The sequence below is a fragment of the Fukomys damarensis genome, unplaced genomic scaffold (genome assembly GCF_012274545.1).
Source record: "Fukomys damarensis isolate Sample0158 unplaced genomic scaffold, DMR_v1.0_HiC HiC_scaffold_23, whole genome shotgun sequence".
Lineage (NCBI taxonomy): Eukaryota > Metazoa > Chordata > Mammalia > Rodentia > Bathyergidae > Fukomys > Fukomys damarensis.
The window spans coordinates 61,845,732-61,869,732 of NW_022900935.1; the positions used below are offsets into that span (position 1 = coordinate 61,845,732).

The following is a 24,001-nucleotide window of genomic DNA, read 5'->3' on the forward strand; positions in this document are numbered from 1 at the left end:
CCCAGTGAGGCTCCAGACCTCTCTGCTTCCTGGCCCTTGGCTCTGTGAAGCATCACCAAGGGCTTGCTCTGCTCCTGAGTGCTCTCTGCAACTTGGCGTTTATGTCCTGGCACTGTGTGGGTGAGTCGGGAGGGTGAAATATACTGAAACACACACTGACTGAAGAAGGCATATTACTTTTTTTTTGGTACCGGGGACCTTGAGCTTGCGAGGCAGGTGGCGGAACCACGGAGCTAAATCCCTGGCCCTGAAGGCACATTCCTTGATCTTGAAGTTGAGTGTTTGATGTGTTTTCCTTGAAAGGGTGGAGAGGCAACACTAACCCCACTCTTTTTGTTCTGCCCTCCTGAAGAGAAGAGAGACTCCCACCCTACCCACATCCAGTTTCCCTGACAGCTGCACTTGGTATGGGGTGACAAACACTGCCTCAGCCCCAGTAAGAGGCCCACAGCGCCCCTGCGGGAGCCCTGCAGGAAGACGACCACTGTAGTATATTACAGACAACAAAGGTGGTTGGGCAGAGTTGGAGTTTATTTACTGCAGTTCCTTGGCGCTAGTTTACAAGGCAAAAAACAAACAAAAACAATCCGAATAATAATTATAATTTTTTAAAAAACCCTGTCAACAAATTTCTTTATATTTTGTATTTTGACAAAAAGTTTTTAAAACAAATACAAAATAATCTAAAGGAGAAAAACTATACATGGATTATTTACACCTCTGATAAATAGACTAATACTGATCCAGGTGCCTCTGTCCAGGAAACATTAGTGAGAACCAGTGCAAGGGCCTGGGCCTGCTACAGTGCTCTGGCTGGCACTGCTCTGCTTCTGGGCCCCAGAGCTCAGGTTTCCAGCCCAGACCCGCTTCCACCACCTTCACAAGCTCCGGGTGAAGGCCTGAAGCCGCTCCAGGCAGGATCTACAGGAAGGGGTTAGAATGCTGCCCTCCTCCTGCCTCCACTCTTCTGCAAAGCTATTTCCAGAGATGCCCCTATCCTGTGGGGTCAGAGGAGCCGGCCCACTGGCCTGTGGAGACCAGGACCCTCCGCACGCCCCGACCCGGACACGTGGAGGGTATGCCGAGTTGCCAGCCACCACCTGCTCTGCCGGCCCTGCACGCTGGCCCTGGCCATGTGGCAGGAGCTGCCCTTGAGAGTCCCTGAGAGAACGGCAGGAGAACGCTGTGTTTTGCGGCTCCTTCACACCGCACAGGAGGGGCAGCCCACTCACAGGCACACGCAGGGGCAGGGGAGAGGAGGGAGAGCAACCCTTCCTCTCGGTCCACTGCCCCTGCAGAGCAGACCAGGCCCCGCCCCCCTGGAGGCCACTACACAGCGCACCAGGGGAGGCCCATTAGGGCCCGTTTTGAGGCAGAAAAAGCTGAAGCCCCATGGGAATCAGGTAAGATCTCCTTCCTCTAGAACGAGGAATGGAGTTTGGGGACGAGAAAGAAAAACCAGATAGGAACCAGTGAGATCACCCAGAACCTGTTGGGATAACCTCCTCACAGTTTTGGTTATTAGGTATTTAGCTCAAGGAAAATGCTGACTTTCTAGTTAAAGCCCAGCAGGACCTGGGTTCTGAGGGAGAAAGATGACAGAGGTGTCCAGCCAGTTCCCTCCCCTCCTCTCCTACAGCCCGCAGGCACTTGGGCGGGAGCTGCCCATGCCTCCGCCACAGAGGCCTCCCTGCTCGCTGCACAGTGCCAGCCCTCTCTCGCCCAGACGGGCTACTGGGCAGCACTCTTGAGCAGGCGTCAGCCTGGGAGTCCTTCTCCAGGGGGCCCCCAAACAGGCAGGGCAGCTGTGTTCTGTTTCTTTTTAGAAAACAAAAATAGATCTTTATAGCACGCGGCTTCTCTTCCTATCCACCTCTCCGCTTACTATATAATAATGCATACATAGAGTGTACACGGTGCAGGGAGGAAGGCTCTGCGCAGGAGTGACTGCGAGGTACACAGGGCTCTCCCAGCTCTGCTGCAGAGCTGCTGAGCGGAGGAGTGCACTGTCCTGTGTCAGGATCTCCCCTCAGCAGAGAGAAAGGCTGAGAGCCCGGGCTTGCGGGTGTCAGTCCCCTTTCCAGTGACAACTGCCCACCCTTTCTCCCCTTAAAAAAATGCAAAGCTGAAGCTAGTCTCTAGAACTCAGGCAGGGCTGGCCAGGACCCCTCTGCTCTGCAGTGCTCAGGAGTGGAGGGCAGGAGAAAGGCCGCGGCTCTGTAGGCTGGACGACCCCCTGGCAGTGTGCTCAGTGTCTCTTCGTGGAGGAGACCTTCTTTTTCCGTGCTGCGAGCATCTCATAGAAAGGGTCCCTGCTGATGGCCGCTCTGGAGCACAGAAAATGGGAGAAAACAAAAAAGTGAGGGACTGAAGTAGAAGCATCAGTCCTGTGTATGCCCCACTCAACTGTCCCCGCGATGGCTAAGTCAGTGTCCTCAGCACTTGCTGTGTCCACACAGCAGCTGTGCAGAGACACCAGACATGGGACAAGAAGGGGCTCCGCCCTGCTTGTCTCAGTCTCATACCTGCATTCGGAAGGGTAATCACGACATGTTCTCGTAACTTCTCTAATTCAGAGCTTACCAGCTACATGATGGCAGGCACTGCCAGAACCACCACATTCCTTGTAATTTAACTGAGAGCCTGCTCACCAGGGACAATGTTTCCACAGCTCTCAGGAAGCGTCAAGGATAGGTGGTGAAGGCCCCACCAACAATAAGGTTGGCACCCAAAGTGGCTTGCTGAGGGAATCTGCCACGCTTCCTGTGACAGCTGTCACCCAGGCAGTGTATCAGCCTGCCTATGCACGAGCTCATCTCATCCGCACAGCAGCCCAGGGAGTGGGCATCCCCTTCTGTTGGGAGACAGCAGGGACTCCACGTAGGGCGGCCTTCCTGCACACACATGCCCCTACCACTCCTGTCTCCACACAGAGTCTCAGATTCCTTATGTGAGAACAAAGCATCCACTCACCCACAGCCACCATCCCATCTCCATCTTCGTCACTCATCCAGTACCTAACCTTGGCAAAACACCATGCTGATTTGAACAGAAATACAAAAAAACAAACACTGGACTGAAGAGAAGGCACAGTCTGCTGAGAGAACCCCCAGGGCCTCCAGGCTCCTCGGCGGGCACATTCTCCCCACTTCCCAGGGAAGGCCACCAAGGCCCAGGCAGCAGTGGAGACTTCCTACGGGAAACACCTGGGCAAATTCTGAGGGCTGAAGTGCTGATGGAAGCCCAAGGATGCTCTCAAGGGAGAAATGACATCGGACAGTGTGTGAGCCAGGAGCCCAGGCTGGCCTCAGGAAATAGCGGGATGTCTGGACCAGGTCTCACACAGGAATACAAACAATGCAAAGCCAATGAGCTCTGGAAAGCTGAACTTCTAGACACAGGCCAGCCAGGACAGCTTTGTCCCCCTGCTAAACCTCACTCCAAGGAACCTGGTAGAGAACCAGAAGTCACAGCCCTGGACTTGCAGCTGCTCCTCAGCTTCCTCATAGCACAGTGGCTCACTGTGGGGCAGGGCTCTGTCCTGTGACCACACATCAGCGACTTTCTTAGCCTCAGCCGAACCTCTTGGTCTCTGTGTGTGAGATAGCGGGGTCTTGTGGGATGAACAGATTATGAAGCCGGACGGCCGTGAACATGAGGTGTGTGCCACCCAGCAGGGAAGCCTATCCAGCAGGCAGCACTGTGCCAGGCCCGCTCAGCGCCTGTGAGCACACAGGAAGTGCTGCGACAAGCTGGGCACACAGGCACATTACCTGCAACCCTAGCACTCTGGGAGCCGGAGACAGCGGGATCCAAGTTCAAGCACAGTCTGAGCAACTTAAAATTTAAAACCTTGTCTCAAGGGCTGGGGATTTCGCTCAGTGTTTCCACAGCCTGCCTTGCAAGCGCAAGGACCTGAGTTCGATCCCTGGTACCAAAAATAAATAAATTAATTAAAATAATAATAATAATACCCTGTCTCAAAAAAATTTTTTTTGAAAAGGCTGGAAATGTGGCTCAGTAAAAAGTACCTGGGTTCAATATCTAACACCGAAACAAACAAAACACCAAACACAAAACAATATCACAACAGCTAAGAACCTAGAGGGCTGCTTGCAATTAGTCTGGGATTTCCCCTAAGGGAGACACATGGGCAAATCCAACAGCTGGCATGGCAGGAAATGGAGAGGTGAGAGTCCTAGTCTGGGGAAGTCAGGCGTCACTTACTTAATACATTTAATCCACTCTTCCTTTTCTTCAGGTGTAGGAGCAGAAATCCGGTACACTGTGTGGTTTCCTTCTACCACCCGCCCATCGGCCTCAGTCTTACAGGCTTTGATTACTTGGTCTTTATTGTCAGGGATGTAGAGCTCAAAGCAGTTCTGTGATTAAAAAGAAGAGAGTGGGCAGGGGATTTAGCTCAGTGGTGCTGTGCCTGCCTCACAAGCACATGGTCCTGAGTTTGATCCCTGGTACCCAAAAATAAATAAATAAAAATTTAAAAAGAGAAAAAACACATAAAAAGAAGAGAGTAATGGACAGATCTTGGAAAGCTGCTGTCCAAGGAAATAGCAAATTCCCAGAAAACTCTATTTGACCATCATGCTTTTCTATGGAGGCCACATGTATGGAAAGGCCTCTGAGCAAAGACCAGCTAGTCTGCGGATGTTAGCTCCATGCCTAAGGGGGAGAAATAGTTACTCACTGCCTCCTAAACCCAACCTGGAAACATTCAGCATTCCAAGCAAAGGAACAGTGTTTACAAGGTGTGCCCCAAGGAAACAAAGCAGCGGTTCAGTCGTGAGCTTGCTGCTGCCCTTCAGGAAGGACCGATCTCTGTACCTCACGTAAGGGACACTGAAGCAGAGGGACAGCAAAAAGAGGTTATTAAGAGTCTCACCTTTGGCTTGAACCCTAAAGATAATTTAAAAAGTAAGGCCATACCAAGGCCATGATAGTATTTTCAAGTTGCTTTTCTTAAAAAGTCTTTGAAATTTCTTTTCTTTTTTCAAAGAACTGTTGTTCCCCCTCCCCAATATCTCAATTAGCAATAATGGTGCCTTGGATGAACCTCACGGGCTACCATACTGCTGCTGCGCGAAGCAGAAATACTCACTGGTTTTTTGGAATCCTCCACCTCCCGGATACTCAGGTTTTCTAGAGGAATAATTCCACGGGGCTCTTTATCCTGCGGAGCAGTGAAGACAGAAAGACCACTCAGGGACATACTCGCTGCTGTGTTCTTCCTGCAACACCCTCCCTCTCTGCTGCCCCTGTGCAGATGTGGCCATCAGCTTGAGGCCCACCCCAGGATCTACAGCGAGGACACAGCCAACAGTAACCTCGGCGTCGCACAGTACACTGGACCCAACATCCAGTCCTCTGCAGGCAGAAGGCTAGAGGTCCAACAGGTTCCACCACTGCACATCTGAGGTCCAGCCGGGAATGTGTAAGGCCCCTTCCCCTGCTTCTCACCGGGTTCCCCTCACCTCAGCTTTGGTTCTGGTGCCAGCAACTCTTGGAAGCCTTTCCCAGCCTCCAACTAGGAACTCCTGTCTCGCACCCACACTGGGACTGCAGCTGTGTCACACACTCTAACCCCTCCCTCACTGCCTCCTGCCCACCTGGATGTCCAGACCGAGGCTCTCAGAGAGCAGCACCTTCCTGACAGCCCTGCCTGGAATGGTGAAGGTACCTGTGCTCACATGCAGCATGGAGCCACACTCCAGCCTTCCCCTAGCTGATCTGCCTGCCAGGGATGCCCCCACCTCCGCCTTTGGCTAACCACACCAAGGCCTGTCACTTCGCAAGTTTCTGTATTGATCAGAGTAACACATGCACAAAAACCAACCAGATCATCTGCTTTTTACAAAAGTAAAAACTAGTATTTTAAGCCACTCCATATCCCCACACCAACTATTTTCCTCTAAATCTTAGGACACTGTCACCTCTGCACTGCCGCTCTGTGCATCTGGTTTTAGACGTCATTTGTAGATCACCTCCTCCCTGTCCTGTCCTCCCAGAACCCTTTGGCTAAAGCCACACAGGTTTCCCCAGTCCCTCTGTTCTTCAGACTGTGATGTGTAACAACACATCTCTTTCCTTTTCTTCCCTGAAAAACTCTCCCTCTGGAACCAAAAATCACCTTTTATGGCGGGCGGGGGGGTACCTTTTTCCATATAATCTCCCTCTCTAATCAAATTCCCTTTCGTGTGCTAAGTCATATCAATCACGATACTAATGTCAATTTCCTGGCAAAATCCCTCTGGCTGCTCAGCTGAAGGACCCCATCTCAAAGCTTGAAACTTGGACTAGGCATGTAACTCAGTGGTGCCATGCCTGCCCGGCAAGTGCGAGGTCCCGAGCTCGATCCCTGGTACCAAAACAACACCAACAAAAACCAAAAGCTGGAGATGTCCCTCTTTGCTCTCAGGACTCCTCACAGCCAAAGCGCTGCCCGTCTTACTGAGCACGCCAGCCTTGGCCAGGCACAGCTCACAGCATCCTCAGAGAGGCTTTGCAGACACCAAGCCAGACGTGCCGGGTTGGCAATGTTCTCCGGAGACTGACAGCTGGGAGGTGGCAGTCCAGGTGGAGACGACACCCTCCAGAATTCCGAGCGCAGTACTGAGGCCCTGAGTTCCCTACCCAGGTTTTCTGGCTGCCGCTGCTTTTCTCTAGATCTTCCATTCTCTGACACTCCATCAGGACATGGACTTGGTGTGGACCTATTTCTTCCATCACACAAGCTTTTGGTAAGCTCTTCAACCTGAAAACACATCTTGTATCTGGGGAAAGTTTATAAAATCATCTTGTCATAGATCACCTACCCATTGCTTCTTGCCTTTTCTAAAACATGTGAGGTATCCTAAATCAGCTTTTGGCTTTTTAAAAATAAATATAACTCTTCGTTCATTACTTTTCATCTTTTTAGCTCTTTCTGGGAGATTTTTTAGATGTTTTGCTTCTGGTGAGCTTTTATGCCGCACACTGCTGACTTCCAAGGGTCTATGGGGACTGTTGTGCTGCGGGCCTGCTCCTGGTTTCCAGCTGCGGGGGTCACCTCAGAGGCTGCAGGGGAGGTCCTCACAGTGCCCTGGATGGAGGCTTCCTTCCCCTAGAGTCCCTGTCCTCCAAGTTGCGCTTTCACTGCGTGATGGCTTTGGTATCCACTTGCTTTCAGGCCGAGGCCTCCCTCAGACATCTGGGACTCACCATTTGGGGAGGTCCTAGGAGCGTATGGACCTGTGACTGCTCTACAGGGCTCCTCTCACAAGGCTGTCTGTGGGGAAATCTGCTCCAGCTCTCTGCTCCTTCTTTACTGCTGAGTCCTCACCACCCCCAAGGCTGCCCAGCTACATGCCTGCTTGGCTGCATCTGAGAAGGGAGGGTGGGAAAGGCCAGGACGCCGGAGCTTATCCAACCCTGCTTTGCAATCTAGTACCCCCACCCACGACTGTCTAAGAGTCCTCAGTCTTGGCAACTGAGGTGTCACCCTCTCCTGAGAATGGGTGCCCAGACTATTGTGGCGGTGGGGGCAGGAGCTCAGGACATGAAATGAAGGACCCGGATGATCTGCCTCCTCAGCAGTGTCCAGGGAGCCACCCCAGCTCCAGCCTCCTCCCTTTCCAGGGTTATCTGGCACCCAACCCTCCTGAGGATTCTGCTGTGTTAAGTGGTACAGTCATTACCAGGTGGGCAGGAGGGTAGGGTAACAGTCATCATAATGTGGACCGTAATGAGGATGTGACTTCATTCACACTCTTAATGACTGTTGAGGCAGAGACATCAGGGTTATATCCGCATGACACATATTTGGACCCAAGACAACTTTACACCCAAAGGATTTACACCCATCGCCTTCTGTCCAGAAGTGGGGACCACTTGGGTAGCCCCTGCCCTGTTACCTTTCCTGGCACACTGTGCTCCTCACACTAGTCCTACCATCCAAGAAAGGTTGGAGACAGCCAGCTACTCAGAAGCACAGCCATCCATCCTGCAGGGACTGGGTGGGCAGACTGAGAACTACTGAGCCAAACAACTTTTAAGTTCCTGGCAACTGCAGAAAATCCCAGATATCACCACAGCTCCCCGACCCGGATCCCCACCCTGGAACTTAACTGGGTCCCAGGGGCTGGATCAGCAGAGATGGAGTGCACTGAGTGTGCACTCGCCCTGGGTGCCACTGCCAGCATCAACTCCGAGTGATATAACTGGGCTGCCGGGGCTGGGGCAGCCCCACTGCCTGCTCACAGATGCACTCCCGCCCAGCAACACCCACTCCCCGGGGGGCAGAGCCAGCCAACACCAACACCTCTGGCTTACTGACTTCCCTTAAGAGCAACTACTATTTTTGTAGAAATAATATTTGTTCATCTTAAAGAACTTAAAATGCTACAGAAAAGGACAAAGGTGAAAGTGTTTTAAAACACTCCAAATTCGATCACTAATAAATTATCACTGCTGGCAGGAGGCAATTTTATGTGTGTATACAGAGAGGAAGAGGAATAGTAGGTTCAGGAAAATGGGCTGTTCCCAATGTCAACATGGACACTCTACTTCAGTTACACAGAACTTGAGAAAAAAATGAAGCGAACTGAAAAATATTGAACATCAGAGTAAATTTTCTTTACCATAAGAGATAATTCCTAAAATAATCACATTCAAGTTAAAGAGAAAAACAGCTTATGAAAAACCTTAAGAGGTTTTTTTTTTGTTTGTTTTTTTTTAAGGACAGAGTCTCTCTATGTACTCCAGGCTTGCCTCAAATTTGCAGCGATACTCCTGCCTCAGCCTCCCAACTGCTGGGATCACCTGAGTGCGCCACCACGCTCACTTTAACAGTTCTTGACTCCTTGTTTTGAAAGATAAGTAATATTTTCAAAATTCTTCATACTTTTCTTTTTGTTCCTGACTTTTGTTGCCTATTTCCTTTTTACACTGCCTGAGTGTGTGGCCTGCAGCCAGTCCCCAGTCATTCAGCTCCACACTGAGACAAACCCACTCCACATCTCAGTATAGTTCAGTATTAGTTCTACATTTCAGTGTATATTAGCATCAGTTCGATATCTAAGAATGTTTTTGCATTTGAGTATATTTAAGTATCAGTTTTTTAAGCATACATATTAGCTCTATATTTAAGCGTATTAAGGTTCTATTTTCAGTATGTTTTAGCACCAGTCCCGTATTTCAGTATACTCTGGCACTACTTCTGTACCTCAGTATATTTTAGCGCTCCTCTATGTTAAGTGTGTTTCAGAATTAGTTCTGGAGGCAGGTAGGCAGGCTGGGGCGAGGCTGTAGGGTCAGCCACAAATCGGGCAGGCAGGTAGGCAAGTGAGAGGCCAAGTTCTCCAGCAGGTGTGGGTGGCTTGAGTCCTCCATGTCACGCTCCCGTGGCCTCCCAAGTCCAGATGGGGGAGTGAGGAGATGCCAACCCAGAGGGACAACAGCACCACGCCCATGGCAGCGGCAACGGGCACCATTCTCACCAGGTCCCAGTGAAGCCTAATCCCACATTCAAAAGTGGAACCACACAAACGGCCACAGCAGATGGGCACGTGAGCAGTCTGGCTGATCCACACAGCGGCAGGCGAGGGCTCTGCCACTGAGAAGCAGCAGCACACACGAAGGCCGGCAGGGGGAACTGATGCGATAAACTCTGCATGAAACGAAAAACTGCAGGCTCAGTGGTTACAGATTTCTCCATCTAGAAGACTCAAGCTATTATCTGGGACACGAAGTACCCGGGCCGCTTGGGATGGGAGGACAGGAAGTGCACAAGTGGCTACTGTGAAGTGTGTACACGCTCACCATCACCATGGGGCAGCGGTCTCTAAGGTGGATAGCGACCATCACCATGCAGCCCCACAGGCTGTCTGTCCTCGATCCCTGTCACAATACTCGGTGTTACACTCTGGTAGTAAGTTCATTAGCTAAGAATGAATAATCAATCATGTGTATGCATCTAAAAGCTGCAACTTGCTAGGGATCCACCACCACCACTCCAGAGGTTACAATTTGAAACCAACATGTCTATCTCCTATGGAAAATTATTGCAGAAATTCCTGGGATGTCTCAATACTCCATATTCAAATGAAAACGATGATATAATCAATCCAACATCCTGAAATCTCACAGCTCTCTAAGTGTAAATGCCCTCACCCTTCATCTACAGAGAAAATGGTTCCTTTGTATGAAAAAGACCCCTCAGCACTGTGCCTGCCATATACAAAGTGTCAAGGCACACATTACTTTAAAAGTTAAAATGTCACCAATGCCAAATATTACAGGAAGCACTCCTAGGTTTTTTCTAATGTTTCTAAATAGCACACTAAATGCAGCATGATGGTGTGAGACCCTAATCCCAGCATTCTGGGCAGCCAAGGCAAGAAGATCACAAGAAGGAGCCCAACTACTGGGCCAATTGAGTGACTGAAAAAAAAAAGTCTAGAGAATGTAGTTCAGTGTGAAGATGTGGGGTTCAAGGCCCACCCCCGTACTACAAAAATAAAAAACCGATAAAGATATATACAGACAGACAGATACTTAGAAATATTAAGTAAATAGCCACTGATCTGCTTAGTATGAAAGACAAAGATGGGCCATAAGGTCTTCTTATTAGAGAAGGGATTCAGGCTGTAAACCCCAAGAGGTGATTTTACTTTTTTTTTTTTTCCTTTTGAGGCAAGATCTCATTATAGCTCAGGCTGGCCTTGAACTCACTATGTAGCCCAGGCTGCCAGTAATTATTCTGCTCAGCCTCCTAAGTGCTGGGATTACAGTGCATGCCACCACGCCTGGCCTACGACTTCACTTCCTTGACAACGTATCCAAAGAGAACTTGGAACCTTGTTCACAGACAGCACAGTCTCCTGCTGGAAACGGTCAACAGCAAACCTGCTGAGCTGCTTCTCTACTCTGCAGGGCTGCAACCTCAGGACGCAGGCAGGGAAAGCCTTTCTGAGTGACTAAGATGGTCAACTCCATCCAGGAGCCTCAGGCCATGTTTCAGGAGCCGCTCAACTCTAAGCCCGGAGCAGGTCTCCCCAGGCTTAGCACCCCCACCCTTGAGGCCTGGCACTAGACACCCAGAGGGGCCCAGGAAAGGTCTCCCGAGGCCCAGCTGCTAGGTGCTCAGAGCTGACAAAGAGGCCGGGATAGTTCTCCTTAAGCCCAGCCACCAGTCACGCAGAAAAGCAAGGATCCCCTGGGAAGCCTCCCCAAGCCCAACTACCAAGGGCACAAAAACAACAGAGAGCCCAGGACAGTCTCACCAGGCCTGGCCACCAAAAACCCAGAAGACACCAATGAACCCAAAGACGGTGTTCCCAGGCCCACCCACCAGACCCAAGAGACACCAAGAAGCCCAGCGCATGTCCACCCTGGCCCAGCCACCACTACTGGGGATCACTCAGCCAGGAGACTTGCAGAATCTGGCCAGTGTGGTCAGTGCAGGCAATCAGGCTGCTCTCTCTTAAGGAGCCCCCAGCGCCAGCTTTCCTGAGCAGACAACTCCTCTATGATCCCTCCTTCCTAGCACCTGCAGGACCCTGCCCTCCACCCAACAGACCTTCATGATGGGAAGAGATATCATAACACATGTTGAACTTTCCATCTCCTTTGAGGGCCTTAACAGTGAAGTTTGAGATGTGTGTTCTTTTGACAATAATATGAGTAATGAGGAAGGAGGCTCGTACCGTACCATCTTAGTTGGAGTTACAAGAAGCCTTTAGGCTTTATGAGCTAAACAGAGACTGAACTCTTAAGTCATGTACTCAACTTGTGTACCAGAATGTCCTGGAACACCCTGTCCAGGAGAAAATCAATCAATGTACCTGAGAGGTGCACACCCTTGGAAAAAGCTGCGTTGTACAAATGGCCATATTTTCCAAGCCAAATGTTTCAATAAGCGTGCTGTTGGGGACTTGTATGCCAGGGATACAAGTGTGTCAACTGTAAACTCTTGGCTCATGAGTGCCACAAACTTGTCACGATTGAATGTGGGTGACAGGCTTTGCCACCTGAACTCATGACACCAATGGGTCAGTCACCTATGCAAAGACAGTAAGTAATTCCACATAATCGTTCAACTCATGAGAGCTGGGACTAAGTCGGTAAAGAGAGGGAGGCAGTGAACACCAGAGAAAGTGGCAAAGCTTCATCAAGTTTAGCTCTCTTCAGGACTTCAATTTACTCCAGGCAACACAGAGAGGAAATTATATGAAAGTACCGTTGGTTAGATTAAAAAAAAAAAAAAAGATTGTTTTTATGCAATGAAAGTTGTGAAAAAAGAACTTGTCGGTGATGATGAGGGTACTGACTGGGTGCAGGGAGAGAAGCATATTTTGGAGGCAGCTAATTAATCATCCTTTTCTGGTTGGTCTCAATTCTTGCTTTCAGACAGAAAGTAGACTTTTTTGTTATAGAGTACATAAACATCCATTTGATGTTGGTAGGAGCTATAATCTCTTTCAAGTTATTTTGGAAAACCAGATTCACATACAGGGTTCTCAGTCTGTAAAAGCTCCAGTGTCCTGAAGAGTTTTTCAACAAGGATCCAAGGGAATGATCGGGCTGGCACCCTCTAACAGGATTTGCTGGTATTCGGGGGCATCCATTCTTTCAAAATGTTGGCTGGGATACGATGGGGCAAAAGCAGGTGGTACTTCCAGTGAAACCAAGTACTTCTGGAGAATCTGGTTTGGTCACCTGATTCTCAATTCACTGCTGACCCTGTGCAGCTTACTCCAGATGATGACAATGCTGTGAGAAGACCGATCAGTCTGAATTTAAAGGTTTTAACTATTTGGATCCTCTGCTGATATCTGCAGCACAACGTGTCTGATCCTCACGATTCAGCTCCGCACTTTGCTTGTGTTGTCATTTAGTGCACAGATGAACTTGTTACTAGCCTGGATGCAATTAACCACTGCATATTTGATGCTCACAGAGAATTCCATGATCTTCTGCTGTAGACTACAAGAACCAACTATCCCCTCTACACGTAACTACAAAAGGAAACTAAAACTACCCTTCAGATAACAGACACAGTGCCAAGCCTCCATACTGAGCCACCTGAATGAATAGGTGGCTGTTTCTCCTGATATTTAGTTACACTGGTTCTTCAAAGGGCCACTGACAAACAATGAAGTTACCTTTTTGTCCAAAGGAAATACCACTGTATCTGCTGCATTAAGGCACGCAGTGGGATTACATCATAAACCTACCATAATTTTTGTCATTCTGTGTTAACTCATTTGATGGTTTAATTTTGGAATAAAAGGTTAATTTAAAATACAATAGCTTTTTACATTATCTATTAGTTTTGGAGCTTATGTATTAAAATCCAGCTATAAATTTTATTTCCTTGGATAATTAAATTATTGATGTTTGAGGCAATAGTAATTGAATTAGTTCTACATTTTAGTATATTTTGGCATCAGTTTTAATGAAGTATATTTTGGTGCTAGTTTTTATATTTGAGTATCAGTTGCATAGGTGAGTATAGTTCATGTCAGTTCTATTAAGTATATCTGAGCATTAATCTTGTACTTAAGTGTATTTTGGAATATTTTGGTGTTAGCTCTTATCTCACCACCTACAGTACTAGCAAGCACCCGAATGTCAGGACATTTGGCTCCGGCTCTGCCCTGAGGCCACCATGGCATCTGTCCTATACTTAAGGGAATGAACGAGCTAAGTGCTGGCCACCACTCTGCGACTTCCTTTGATCACTCTCTTCCCGCATGGCTTTTCACTGACAAGCAGTGTTTCTCAAGAAGAGTCAGCAGTGTGCATTTCCCTTGTTTTCTTCTACCTGATAATGCTGCTGGCTGAGCTCTGTTTTCTTAATGGCTAACGTGGCTAGGCATAGGGTTCTCAGTCATTCTTCACTGTGGTCCGGGCAGACCCCGACCCACTATCCCCCAGGCAGTGAAGACTGCCGAGAGGCTCTGCTCTTTCAGCTACTGAGCAGGAGGATGTTTCCTGGAGCACAGTGCACTCTTGACTTGAAGATGCAGGACTGCTGGATTTTTGGGTTTCTCTCCTTTTCAGAGACGTAATCTCACTCACTCATCGTATCTTTGATTTTGCAGGTGTCAATTATTTTGGTACAGATACTCCTCACTTAATGACCTACCCAGTTAACAACATTGGGACTTATGACGTGGCCTTCTGTTGAGCAGTTATGATATTTTTTGCTGATTATACAGTGCAGTACTATACTTTTCTGTTATTATGAATTACAGTACTGCATGTTAAGAGCTATGCAAATAAAAGCAAAGTCATTAAGTCGTACTCTGCTTTGACCTCTTCTTTGCTCTGAATACTATAATGTACATACTCTATACAGTTCCTCATTTAGTGACTGATTCAGCTACAACCTAGTTGAGGGACTGGAGCTGGGTCATTAAATGAGGACTGTCTCATCTTCCACATCAGATAGCTTTATTTTAATTTTTAAAGATTTATCTTTTTCAAATATAATCTCTAGCTAAAGGCTTCCCCTTAGGAGAGTGATAGTATTTTCAGCTAATGTGCTCCACTCTTTAAAGTCTTACTCTAACCGTTGGTAAACTAATAAGCTGCAATTCTACAGCTGCACAGTTGTATTAAAATGGATAGGTCTGGCTGTCCCATGTTTGAAGTCTGAAGCCTCCCTGTTCTGCCCTTCCAAATTGCTCCAGTGATCTCAGGATTCTCTCCCACTGGGTGTCTGATGGAGGCATTGCTCCCCGTGGTGGAAGCTTGCGCCTGACCTGTGGCATTCTAGCACTTTCTGTAATATCACAGAGAATGGCGAGTGGCGGGCGGGCTCATCTGAGGCTCCCTGAGCGCTCTCCTCTGGACAGTGGACGTGCAGGTAGTATTGGCTCCACCTATTGGAAGACCCTGTGTGGTAGGTTCCCAGTTGCACACACAGTCTTGTGCCTTTGCCTCCAAACACTAACGGAGGCTGTTTACTTCCTGTTTCACTGGATCAGAGAGGGAACAACCACAAGTTCCAGCAGCTTGCTTCCCCTGGCTCTCATCCTCCAGCCAAAGCTCCAGACCCCTCAGCAATTCATTCTCCAAGCTGTTGCTGTCTTCCCACTGACCCAGCCGGGTCCTTTCCTTGTCTGGTCCCTACTTTTCCCCACGTATCACTAGCTGATTTTGTGTGTAAGTTTCAATCAGTTGTCTTTGGCCTGATGACACCTTTCAGTCTCTGCCCCACTGCCTGACAAGGGTCTGAGCAGATGCTGCTGTGCTGCGTGGAGGCCGTACCACCACACAGCTCTATGCCCAACAGACCCAACCCAAACTGCTCGGCGTCACAAGGGTCGGCCAGGAGACAGACAGAAGCACACTGCCTCCATGCCCAAACCAGAGAGCAGAGAGCAGACTCCAGGCAAGATAAGAAGGGTGACTAGATGGACTAATTACCAAGCTGTCTGTTAACAGCAGTGCCTTGGCCGTGCAACAGGAAACATCTTTATTATCCTATCCATTTGAAGACTATTGCTCTAATATTTGAAAATATCTTAAATATAGAAAAGCAGAGACAGTTGCAGAGCTTCCATGGCATGACTGTACCCCTTCGACACACAAAATTCTGGTCAGAAATGCCCTTAGAATCATTCCCTGTCACCATGAGGATGAGAGGCTGTGAAGAGCAACCTGACACTGTCAGGCAGCTCCTTCCCTGGAGGGGCCGTGTTCCTGTGACCTCCACAGAGCCCTGACTCCGAGACACTTCCAGTAGCCCACAGCAGGGCTAGCGTTCTTATATTTTACTCAGGCACCCTTTAATTCTACATTTATTACAAAAGAGAAATCTAAATCTTTAACTTCCTCAGTGGGACAGATGACCTCTAGCTCAGTGAAGATCTGGTTGGAGAAAAAGTTGAGCACTCCCACTCAATGCCTTGGTTAGTGTAGAGACCCAAGTCCAACACTGCTGGCAGTACAACCATTGCACAATTCTGTGACCAAGAGGGTGGCAGAAACCGAAAAGCATCAGATCACCTGCACATGACAGTCTGGGAACCAACTACAAACCGGCTGCGTTTTCTGGGTACTCTGCTCATAAGGACCCCTGAAAAGTTTTATTTCTTTTTTTCCCCTCAGTACCAGGAATCGAACTCAGGACCTTATAGTTGCCAGGCAGGTATGGCACCACTGAGCTAAATATCTGGCCCTTTTATTTCTAATTATTATTCTCATAGGCTATTGCTGTAAAAAGGGATGCATATGTGACATTGACTTAAGTCTTTTGGTGCCGACTAAAAACCAAGAAAACTACCACAGTTTGAGAAAATTTCAATTACTTAAAACTCCAGGTAATCTTAATTTTTCCCATTTCGTTTAATTTCCTTTCCCTCTATTATATATTTTAGCCTTAAGTTGCTCCATCTGAATTAAATCCTTCAATATTTCTACTACTCTAAAAAATGTGAAATCTCCAAACCACAATTATTTTCTTTTTCTCTTTCACGTCCCTTTCAGTAAGCCCACAAACACTTGTTGGTAATGGACCCAAGTCCATGTTTGCTAGCCTAGCTCTGAACTGGCTCCTGGCACTGTCTTAGGCCTGTGACTCCCCGCCCCACCTGGAACTAGGCTCTGTCAGTGAGCCCTGGCTCCGTGCTGGGTGCTCCACACCCTCCCTGGGGCTCTCATTCGGAGACTTAACCTGAGTTCTCCCACTTGCTTCAATTCTGCCCTGACAGACGCCCAAAGAGGCAGAGGGACAAATGTGCTGGGTGCTCCACACCCTCCCTGGGGCTCTCATTCGGAGACAACCTGAGTTCTCCCACTTGCTTCAATTCTGCCCTGACAGACGCCCAAAGAGGCAGAGGGACAAATCCAATCTCCCCCACAATCCCTCTAGCCATGTGTGGTTGGAGCAGTTTAGAAACAAAGCCCTGGCCCATCCCACTTCAGCGCTGGTGCTCACCGTGGTGTATTCAAAGTAGTAAAGGCAGTTGTCGGTCAGAATGAACCAGCGTCTCTTCCAGGTCTTTACCCTGCCACCTGCAGTGCAAAAAGAGATGCACTTGGACAACAGACACCCAGGCAAGCACAGGCTCCACCACACACACACAGCTCTCTCTCGGGGAGGGGAGAAGGGACAGGGAGGGTGTTGGAGAACATTCAGACCATGGCAAAGTTCGCATCAATGACAAGACACAGCCAAGACAGAAGCATCTTTCAGAGTGAAGTCTATGGTACGAGCAGAGCAAGCGCGTCCAGGTGACACCCCCAGATGAAATTGGACAGCAAAATGAGCACGTGGGTGGGGAGGAAATCTGGGGCGATAATGACAGGCAACACATATGTGCCTTGGGCTATGGAGGCCGACCAAAGCTATGTGTGGCAGAAATGGGAAAAGAAAAGAGGCAGGGGTAAGGGTCAGCACCTTGGTGCAGGCTACGCTGCTCCTGACAATCACCTGGTGCCTACGGAGGTGCCATGGAAATGACTAGAGGGCAGGAACAGGGCTGTTCCTCTTCACAATACATCCAGCTTCCCTAGAGCATGGAACCAAACTGCTGCAGCTTTAGCTCTTACCCTACCTTCCTGGCTGTAGTAAATTTCTACCCTGGCCTTAGCCCTCTAAGCTAGTCTCCTGAAAATAAAATTTTCCCAAAGCCTTGGTGAGAATCAAAGCAGGTTTCCTCCCTCAGGAAAGAGGTGGCTTGTGTGGAGAAATCGGTTCAGGAGCTCTGCAATCCCACATTTACAACAAAAATAGCTAGAAGAGGTAGTCATGGGCCAGATGAGCACTGACTGGTGTCTAAGACCTAGTGATGGCTTCCCTTGGTCCTTTTTAACATTCTTCAATAAGCAAAATGTGGGAGTCATGACATTAAGCTAATCTGGACACTAACTATGCCCAATTTGGATACAGCCACGCCTCCTCTCAAATCATGACCAGGAGCTCTTCTCCTTCTCCACTTACCTCAGGTCAAGAGGAAACTTTCTTGACAAGAACCACCTGAAATTATCCGTATTCCTTCCTAAGACACACATGGCATCCCACAAACACTGCACCCTGCTCTTTCTAGCACTTGCCCTTCTGCACAGACCTCACCTACAGAGAACACCACCTTCTCTTCTCCCCCTGGAGTGTGAGTCGTGGAGGGCCCCATCCATGCCCCTCTCACCCCCTCACCAACAGCCCAGCAAAGAACAGAGTGGTTTCACAGGGACTATTTCCAAATGCCAGGACCTGAAGGCTCACCCCGAGAAACACAGGAGTATGCGAGCAATGTCACGGGAAGGACATCCGGTAGAGGCAGCACTGGATTTCTGCTCCACTTGACAGTGCTGCTCCAGGGCCTGAACCCCAGGGTGAGTGAGCACTGACTGAAGGGCTCTAGAGGACAGACCTAGGCTTCCAGGGCACGAGCCTAAGTAAGTGCACACTGCCTGCTGCCCATCCTGTGCAGGTGTCGAGCAGGGACACTCTCCCTCACTGTGATTTGTAAGTTTTATGTAAGCAGTCCAAAGGTTAAGTGACATGAGTTAAGAAAAAAACATAAATGATAAGAACATGCATGTGGATAACAGGAAAGGCTAGGCAGAATTAAAATGAATAAGGAGGAGAAAAAAGGCAGGGGATGTGTTCGGAATTGGAGCCAGTATGTTCTTAAAAAGGAACTCCCTCCCCCACTACAGCCTGAGAGCTTAGGTCTTCCAGCCCTGCAGGCAGATGGTTCCCCCTGAAGGTCTGGGCACACCATGGCCACCAACCCATGCTGACCTCCCATGCCCACCATAGGACGCTACCCCAGGTGACACTGGGACCTAGGAGATCATGGAAAAAGTGGGTCAGATGCCATAAAGAGCTAGAGGGAAGGAAATCAAGGAGAAAAAGCAAAGCTGGGAAAAGCTCTGATTTATAAACGCTTGGTCACCTCCCCTGGACAATTTGCTGTGTCACAGAGCTCTCCACGTGAAGCACTGCTGCGAGCCCATGGGAAACATTTCCACACGGGGAGAAAAACAGACATGGAACAAGCAAACAGATAGCTGTGCATCTAGGACAGTCCCTGTGGAACTGACAGGACTCCTCCCACTGCTGGCTTTTCATGCCTGCCCATGATCCCTTTAGATATGAGATCCAAAAGCTGTCTTCCCAGCAGTTGAAAACAACCTGGCAAGTCCCCAAAACATCTGAGTAAATGCCAGTGTTTAGGGTGGTTCTTTTCAGGTCCATCTCTAATCATGGCATGCCTAGGCACAAACCCGAGGAGTTCTCTGGCTCCCCCAAGTCAGCAAACAGAGAGTAGACACCGACAGTATAACTAAGAGGCCAATTTCAGATTGTAAAGAAAAGACTCACTGGGAAAAAAGGGGAGTAAAAAACTAAAGAAAACATAAACTCTAAAGCTGAGGCTATAAGGCCCTGCCCTGACACTCAGGCAACTTCATCAAAACACTGCAGGTAGAGTTTTGAGTTTCAAGGTTCTTTAAATTTCACTTGACATCGTTTTTCATACAAAGACAAATGCTCTAAATGCCACTTCAGCTTTTCTTAATTGATTATCAATCATGGTGTCAGAGGCTCCTGGCTTTGAGAAGTCAGGGTTTCATTCTCTTCTTTCTCCTCCCTTCAGAAACTACCTTTCATAACATCGATTGTGGATGTCAATTTGAATTCAACCAACAGCACGTGCCTGGCTGCTCCTCCCAAGAGAATGCATTAGGTCCCCCTCTGCCTTACAGACCCGCCCTGGGCTGTGTGCCCGCAAGGCCTGTGCAGTGAGGTGAATCTGCGTCTGGGCACCTAGCTGTCTGCTCCACTATGTTCTCCTCCAGGAAGGGAGAACATGACATTGCTCCAAGTCCTTGATCCTGACCAGTTCCCTAGGGACTGTACAGTAAGTTAGAAGCAGCGTTAACACTACCACCAGCAATTAAAAAACAAAATAACCAAAAATAACAAAAGAAGAAAACACTGCAGCAATGACAGTGGCCTGGGCAGAGCGAGCGAGCAGGTTGCAGGGTTACATACCTCCTGGAGTTTGGGGCAAGGAAAAGGAGAGCCAAAATCATGGAAACATACAAATGAGGGAGAAAAGAAAATTAAAACAAAGAAATTAAAGCCGATTCCTTCATCTTAAAGTGCAATGTATCAGTCACATTCATGTCTGCCTGTGAGAGAGCTGGCAGGGGACAGTGGCCTCCTCCCATCAGGTACAGGTGAAATGGTAGGCACTCTGAACCCTGGCCCCAGTGGTGCCATAAATGCTTTTATAAGGCTGAGGTTTGTTTGTCCAGAATCCACAGCAAAGAGGGTAGAGATTACTTCAGGGAAATTTTACTGACTTTATTTAGATGGCTGTCACTTTTAGAGTGTGTGCAAGAATGCACACACATATACCCATGACTATACAAGTACGTATGTGTATACATAGAAACATACATGCTAGTGGCTGTATGCATAAACAAACACACACACAGAGTACAGATGGCTGAAGTCCTGCCTTCCGCAGCACACGAACACACAGGAGTGACTCCAAGTGTGCTACAATGCAAAACAGTATCAAAGAGTTTGGTGAAGGGCATGGTGAAGGTTTAGAAAAAGTAATGCAATGACCCAAAAATGAGCCCCACATTTAGTTTTAAAAAATATATTATTTTTTAGATAGGTCCTATGTTGCCCAGGCTGGCCTTAAATTCCTGGGCTCAAAGGATCCTCCTGTCTCCTCAGCTTCCCAAGCAGCTGAACAATAGGAGCACACCATTGCTCCTGGCTTAAGTTTTTAATTTTTAAAAATTTGGGATGTCTCATGAATTTGCATGTCATCCTGGTGCAAGAACCAAGATAATCTTTGCCTGTTCTAATTTTAGGATTCAAGCTGTCAGAGCTAACACTTAGCATTAGCATTTAAACAAATTTTGCTGGAGGAGGAAGTAAATCCAAACTTAGACACATTTCTAAAATTTTGTACATTTTAACTCTATCCGCTTGGAAACGAGAATGCGGAACAGAAGGTTGCCAGTGAGGTTAGTAATTTTAGAGCCTTAACTTCAGAGATTGTACTGGCTTAAAGATCTGTGAAGCATTGGCTGATTTCAAAGGTATGTAAGGTGAGATCAGTGAGTGGTGCTTTAAGGGGAATTTATGAATGAAGTCATTATGTATGAACACAAGGAAATGCAAATCTTACTTCCATCACCACGAGTCAGCAGTAAAAGAGTCTGCCCTGGCCTTTCTAGATGCTTCAGTCATGGCCGAGAAGGTCATGACCGGTAACAGTGGGCAAGTAACCGAGATGGGAAAGGAGGGTCTCTAAAAGGACACCTCCTGTTCATGCAGGGCTCCAGCTCATCAAAGACAAAGGCAGAAGACATGGGAAAATGCTCTCTAGTGGCCAAAAAAATGGGTACCATTATGCCCCCAGAGTGCAGAGATCTCTCTGTGTGCTGCAACAGTAATCATATGCGGACAGGAATGTGCATGAAAAACCTACTAATTTTGTTTGTCTGGTTACTCAGTCACATCCATGGTAAGCCAGGACCACAAATCTAGGCAATACAAACTCACGTTCGGCAGAGGAAGAGGAATACACTCTTAATTTTTTCTGAATGAACAAAATCATTAATGTGGCTGATTCAGATTGGAAAGGGTGGGAACCACTGCCCGGAGAATGAGTAAGAGTGTTGTGGATTGAGCTGCAGCCAAGGGCTCTAGGTTTGCCATGCAGACTGCCTGTGGGAGCCAGATGCAGAAGGAGGTGATGATGTACGGAGTGGGGCAGGAGTGCCAGGTACAAAACCAGGATGAGGAGTAGGAAGATGGACATGGCTGGCCACCTGCCCAAAGTCAAGGGGTCAGGGAAGGGCATGGGACCAGGTCCTTAGGGGAACTGCTTGAAAGAAACTGGCCATGGATTCAAGAACAGACACACAGGGGGCTGGCTGTGCAGATCACTTCCTTTCAGAGGCGGACCTTTGTTGGAACAGAATCTCTCCAAGGCCTGTGCCCCGCCCCTTTTGCGCACCATGGGGGTGGTACACACACTGCCTCCTCCCTGAGTTTTCCTGTGGCACTCAACCCAGGGCGTGACTTACCCAGTTTCAGTAGCCAGCCTTCTCGGTCTGGATTGAAGAAAGTGTGAGTGAGATCGTTCCCGTCATCTTCTGGGATCTTAAAGGGCTCATTTTTTATGCTCTCATATAAATTCTGGGGTAAAAGACAACGTTGCATGGCTCTGATTCCAGAAGTAACTTTTCTCCTCCCTCTCTCTCCACTCACATTCATACTGTCCCTGCAGTAAACCATGAGCCCCATGAGGGTCAAGATTAGAGGAAGAAGATGATTGTCTACTTTCTGGTACCTCACAGGGATAAAGTAAGATGCCTACTGGATAATTAAGAAAGGAACAAAAGCAGTCTGACTTATGCCCAAGCCCTTAGTTTCAGATTTATAAACACTTCCCCTTCCTTGCTGGGCCTCACTGCCAACTTCTTATGTGAAACTCACATAATGAAGTGAGGTAAGGGAGTAGGCACTCAACAAGTTACACATCTTTCTACTTTCCTACAAAAATGATCTTCCTTTGTGGAGAGGAATCCACTCTGGCCCTGCTTACCCGGAGCAGCTCCTCGGGCAGGTCGCCCCCATCATTGATGCCACGATTCATAGCGATGAATCGCTCCACGGTGGGCTTGTCTTTGACGTTGGGGTTGTGCAGGCTGGTGTTCAACATGATGATGGCAAAGGAGAGGACATAGCAAGTGTCTGGAGATGGGAGAAAGGCAGAGGGTGATCAGAGAGGGCCTCCTGGAGTCATAAAGTTGCACTCCCAGAAGAAAGGGACAGGCTCTGTGAATGGACACTGCTCCCAGGCATGCGCTATCTGCAAAGGGCAGGGCACACAAAAGCATGTGGACCAAGCAACATGTCCACTGCAGGAAATTGGAAAACAACACAAAGTGTAAAAAACTATGTACAAATACCCATAATCTCACTATTGGGTAGTAAGTTATTTTGTTTCATTTCCTTTATATAAATACTCCTTTATGTAATATATCACAAATGCTACCTCACAGATACATAACTTGAGTCAAACAGATATTGATATATACGAGTGGACATACAGACGCTCCTCATTTAGCAACTAAGTTCAGTTCCTGCGACTAGGTGGAGTGAACTGGTCGCTGAATGAGAAACTGTACACACTACAGACTTTCCAATGGCCAGAACGAAGTAGTCATCAAAGGGAGCTCCAATGTGATCACCTTGCTTTTATTTGCATGATTCTTCATGCAGTACTGTACACAGAACACAAAACTATCGCACTGTACTGTACAGTACAATCAGCAAAATTACAGTACTGTGGAAACAGAGTATACTTTTTAAAGGATATACTGTAAAAAGATATTGAAGTTCTATAACAAGATGTACAGAACCATGCAAAGAAAAAAAATGGGTTGCAAGTCCAAACAGCTGTTAAACAAGGTCATGAAATGAGGAATATCTGCATATACACATATACTTGTTTGCTAATTTTGCCATTTTGCCATGCCAATAAAAATTCTATATAAAAACGTCATTTTAGAGGGAGGTTGAGACAGGGTCTCACTGTGTAGTTCAGGCTGGCCTTGAATTCAGTAGGTAGCTCAGGCTGGCCTTAACTCGCAGTGATCCTCTGGAGTGCTGGGATTACAGGTGTGCAGCACCAGGCCCAGCCTAAAACATCACTAAAAAAAAATTACTCTGTGTTATCCAGGTTGGCCTTCCTCAGCCTCCTGTGTATCTGCAATTATAGGCATATGTGCCCCCACGTCCAGCTTCTAAAAATGTGACTTTTAATCCTTATATATGTCATGGTTGAGAAACCACCATTTATACTCTTAGTGTCTTAATGTTGAACTTTGGATTGCTTCCAACCTCTTACTATTATAAATAATATTAAATAAATGTTCCTATGCGTGAATTTCAGTCCTTTCATTTTAGAAAGTATCCAAAGCCAAGAAAGGACCAGGTGGGAAGAGCCCGCCT

General features: G+C 47.9%; 1 protein-coding gene and 1 pseudogene across 1 annotated transcript in view; both read right to left on the minus strand.

Annotated features, from left to right (window-relative positions):
* Positions 1–516: 516 nt before the first annotated feature.
* The window catches only part of Cyth1 (cytohesin 1), a 49,800-nt gene continuing 26,315 nt past the window's right edge, over positions 517–24,001 (minus strand). The window contains exons 8-13 of the mRNA XM_010618507.3: positions 22,590–22,738; positions 22,069–22,180; positions 16,943–17,019; positions 5,117–5,188; positions 4,228–4,382; positions 517–2,327 (exon numbers count right to left, since the gene is read on the minus strand). Of these exons, the coding sequence (XP_010616809.1) occupies positions 2,249–2,327; positions 4,228–4,382; positions 5,117–5,188; positions 16,943–17,019; positions 22,069–22,180; positions 22,590–22,738 (644 nt within the window). The 3' untranslated portion in view covers positions 517–2,248. The remainder of the gene's footprint in view (positions 2,328–4,227; positions 4,383–5,116; positions 5,189–16,942; positions 17,020–22,068; positions 22,181–22,589; positions 22,739–24,001) is intronic.
* LOC117287457 lies at positions 4,973–5,105 on the minus strand (annotated as a pseudogene).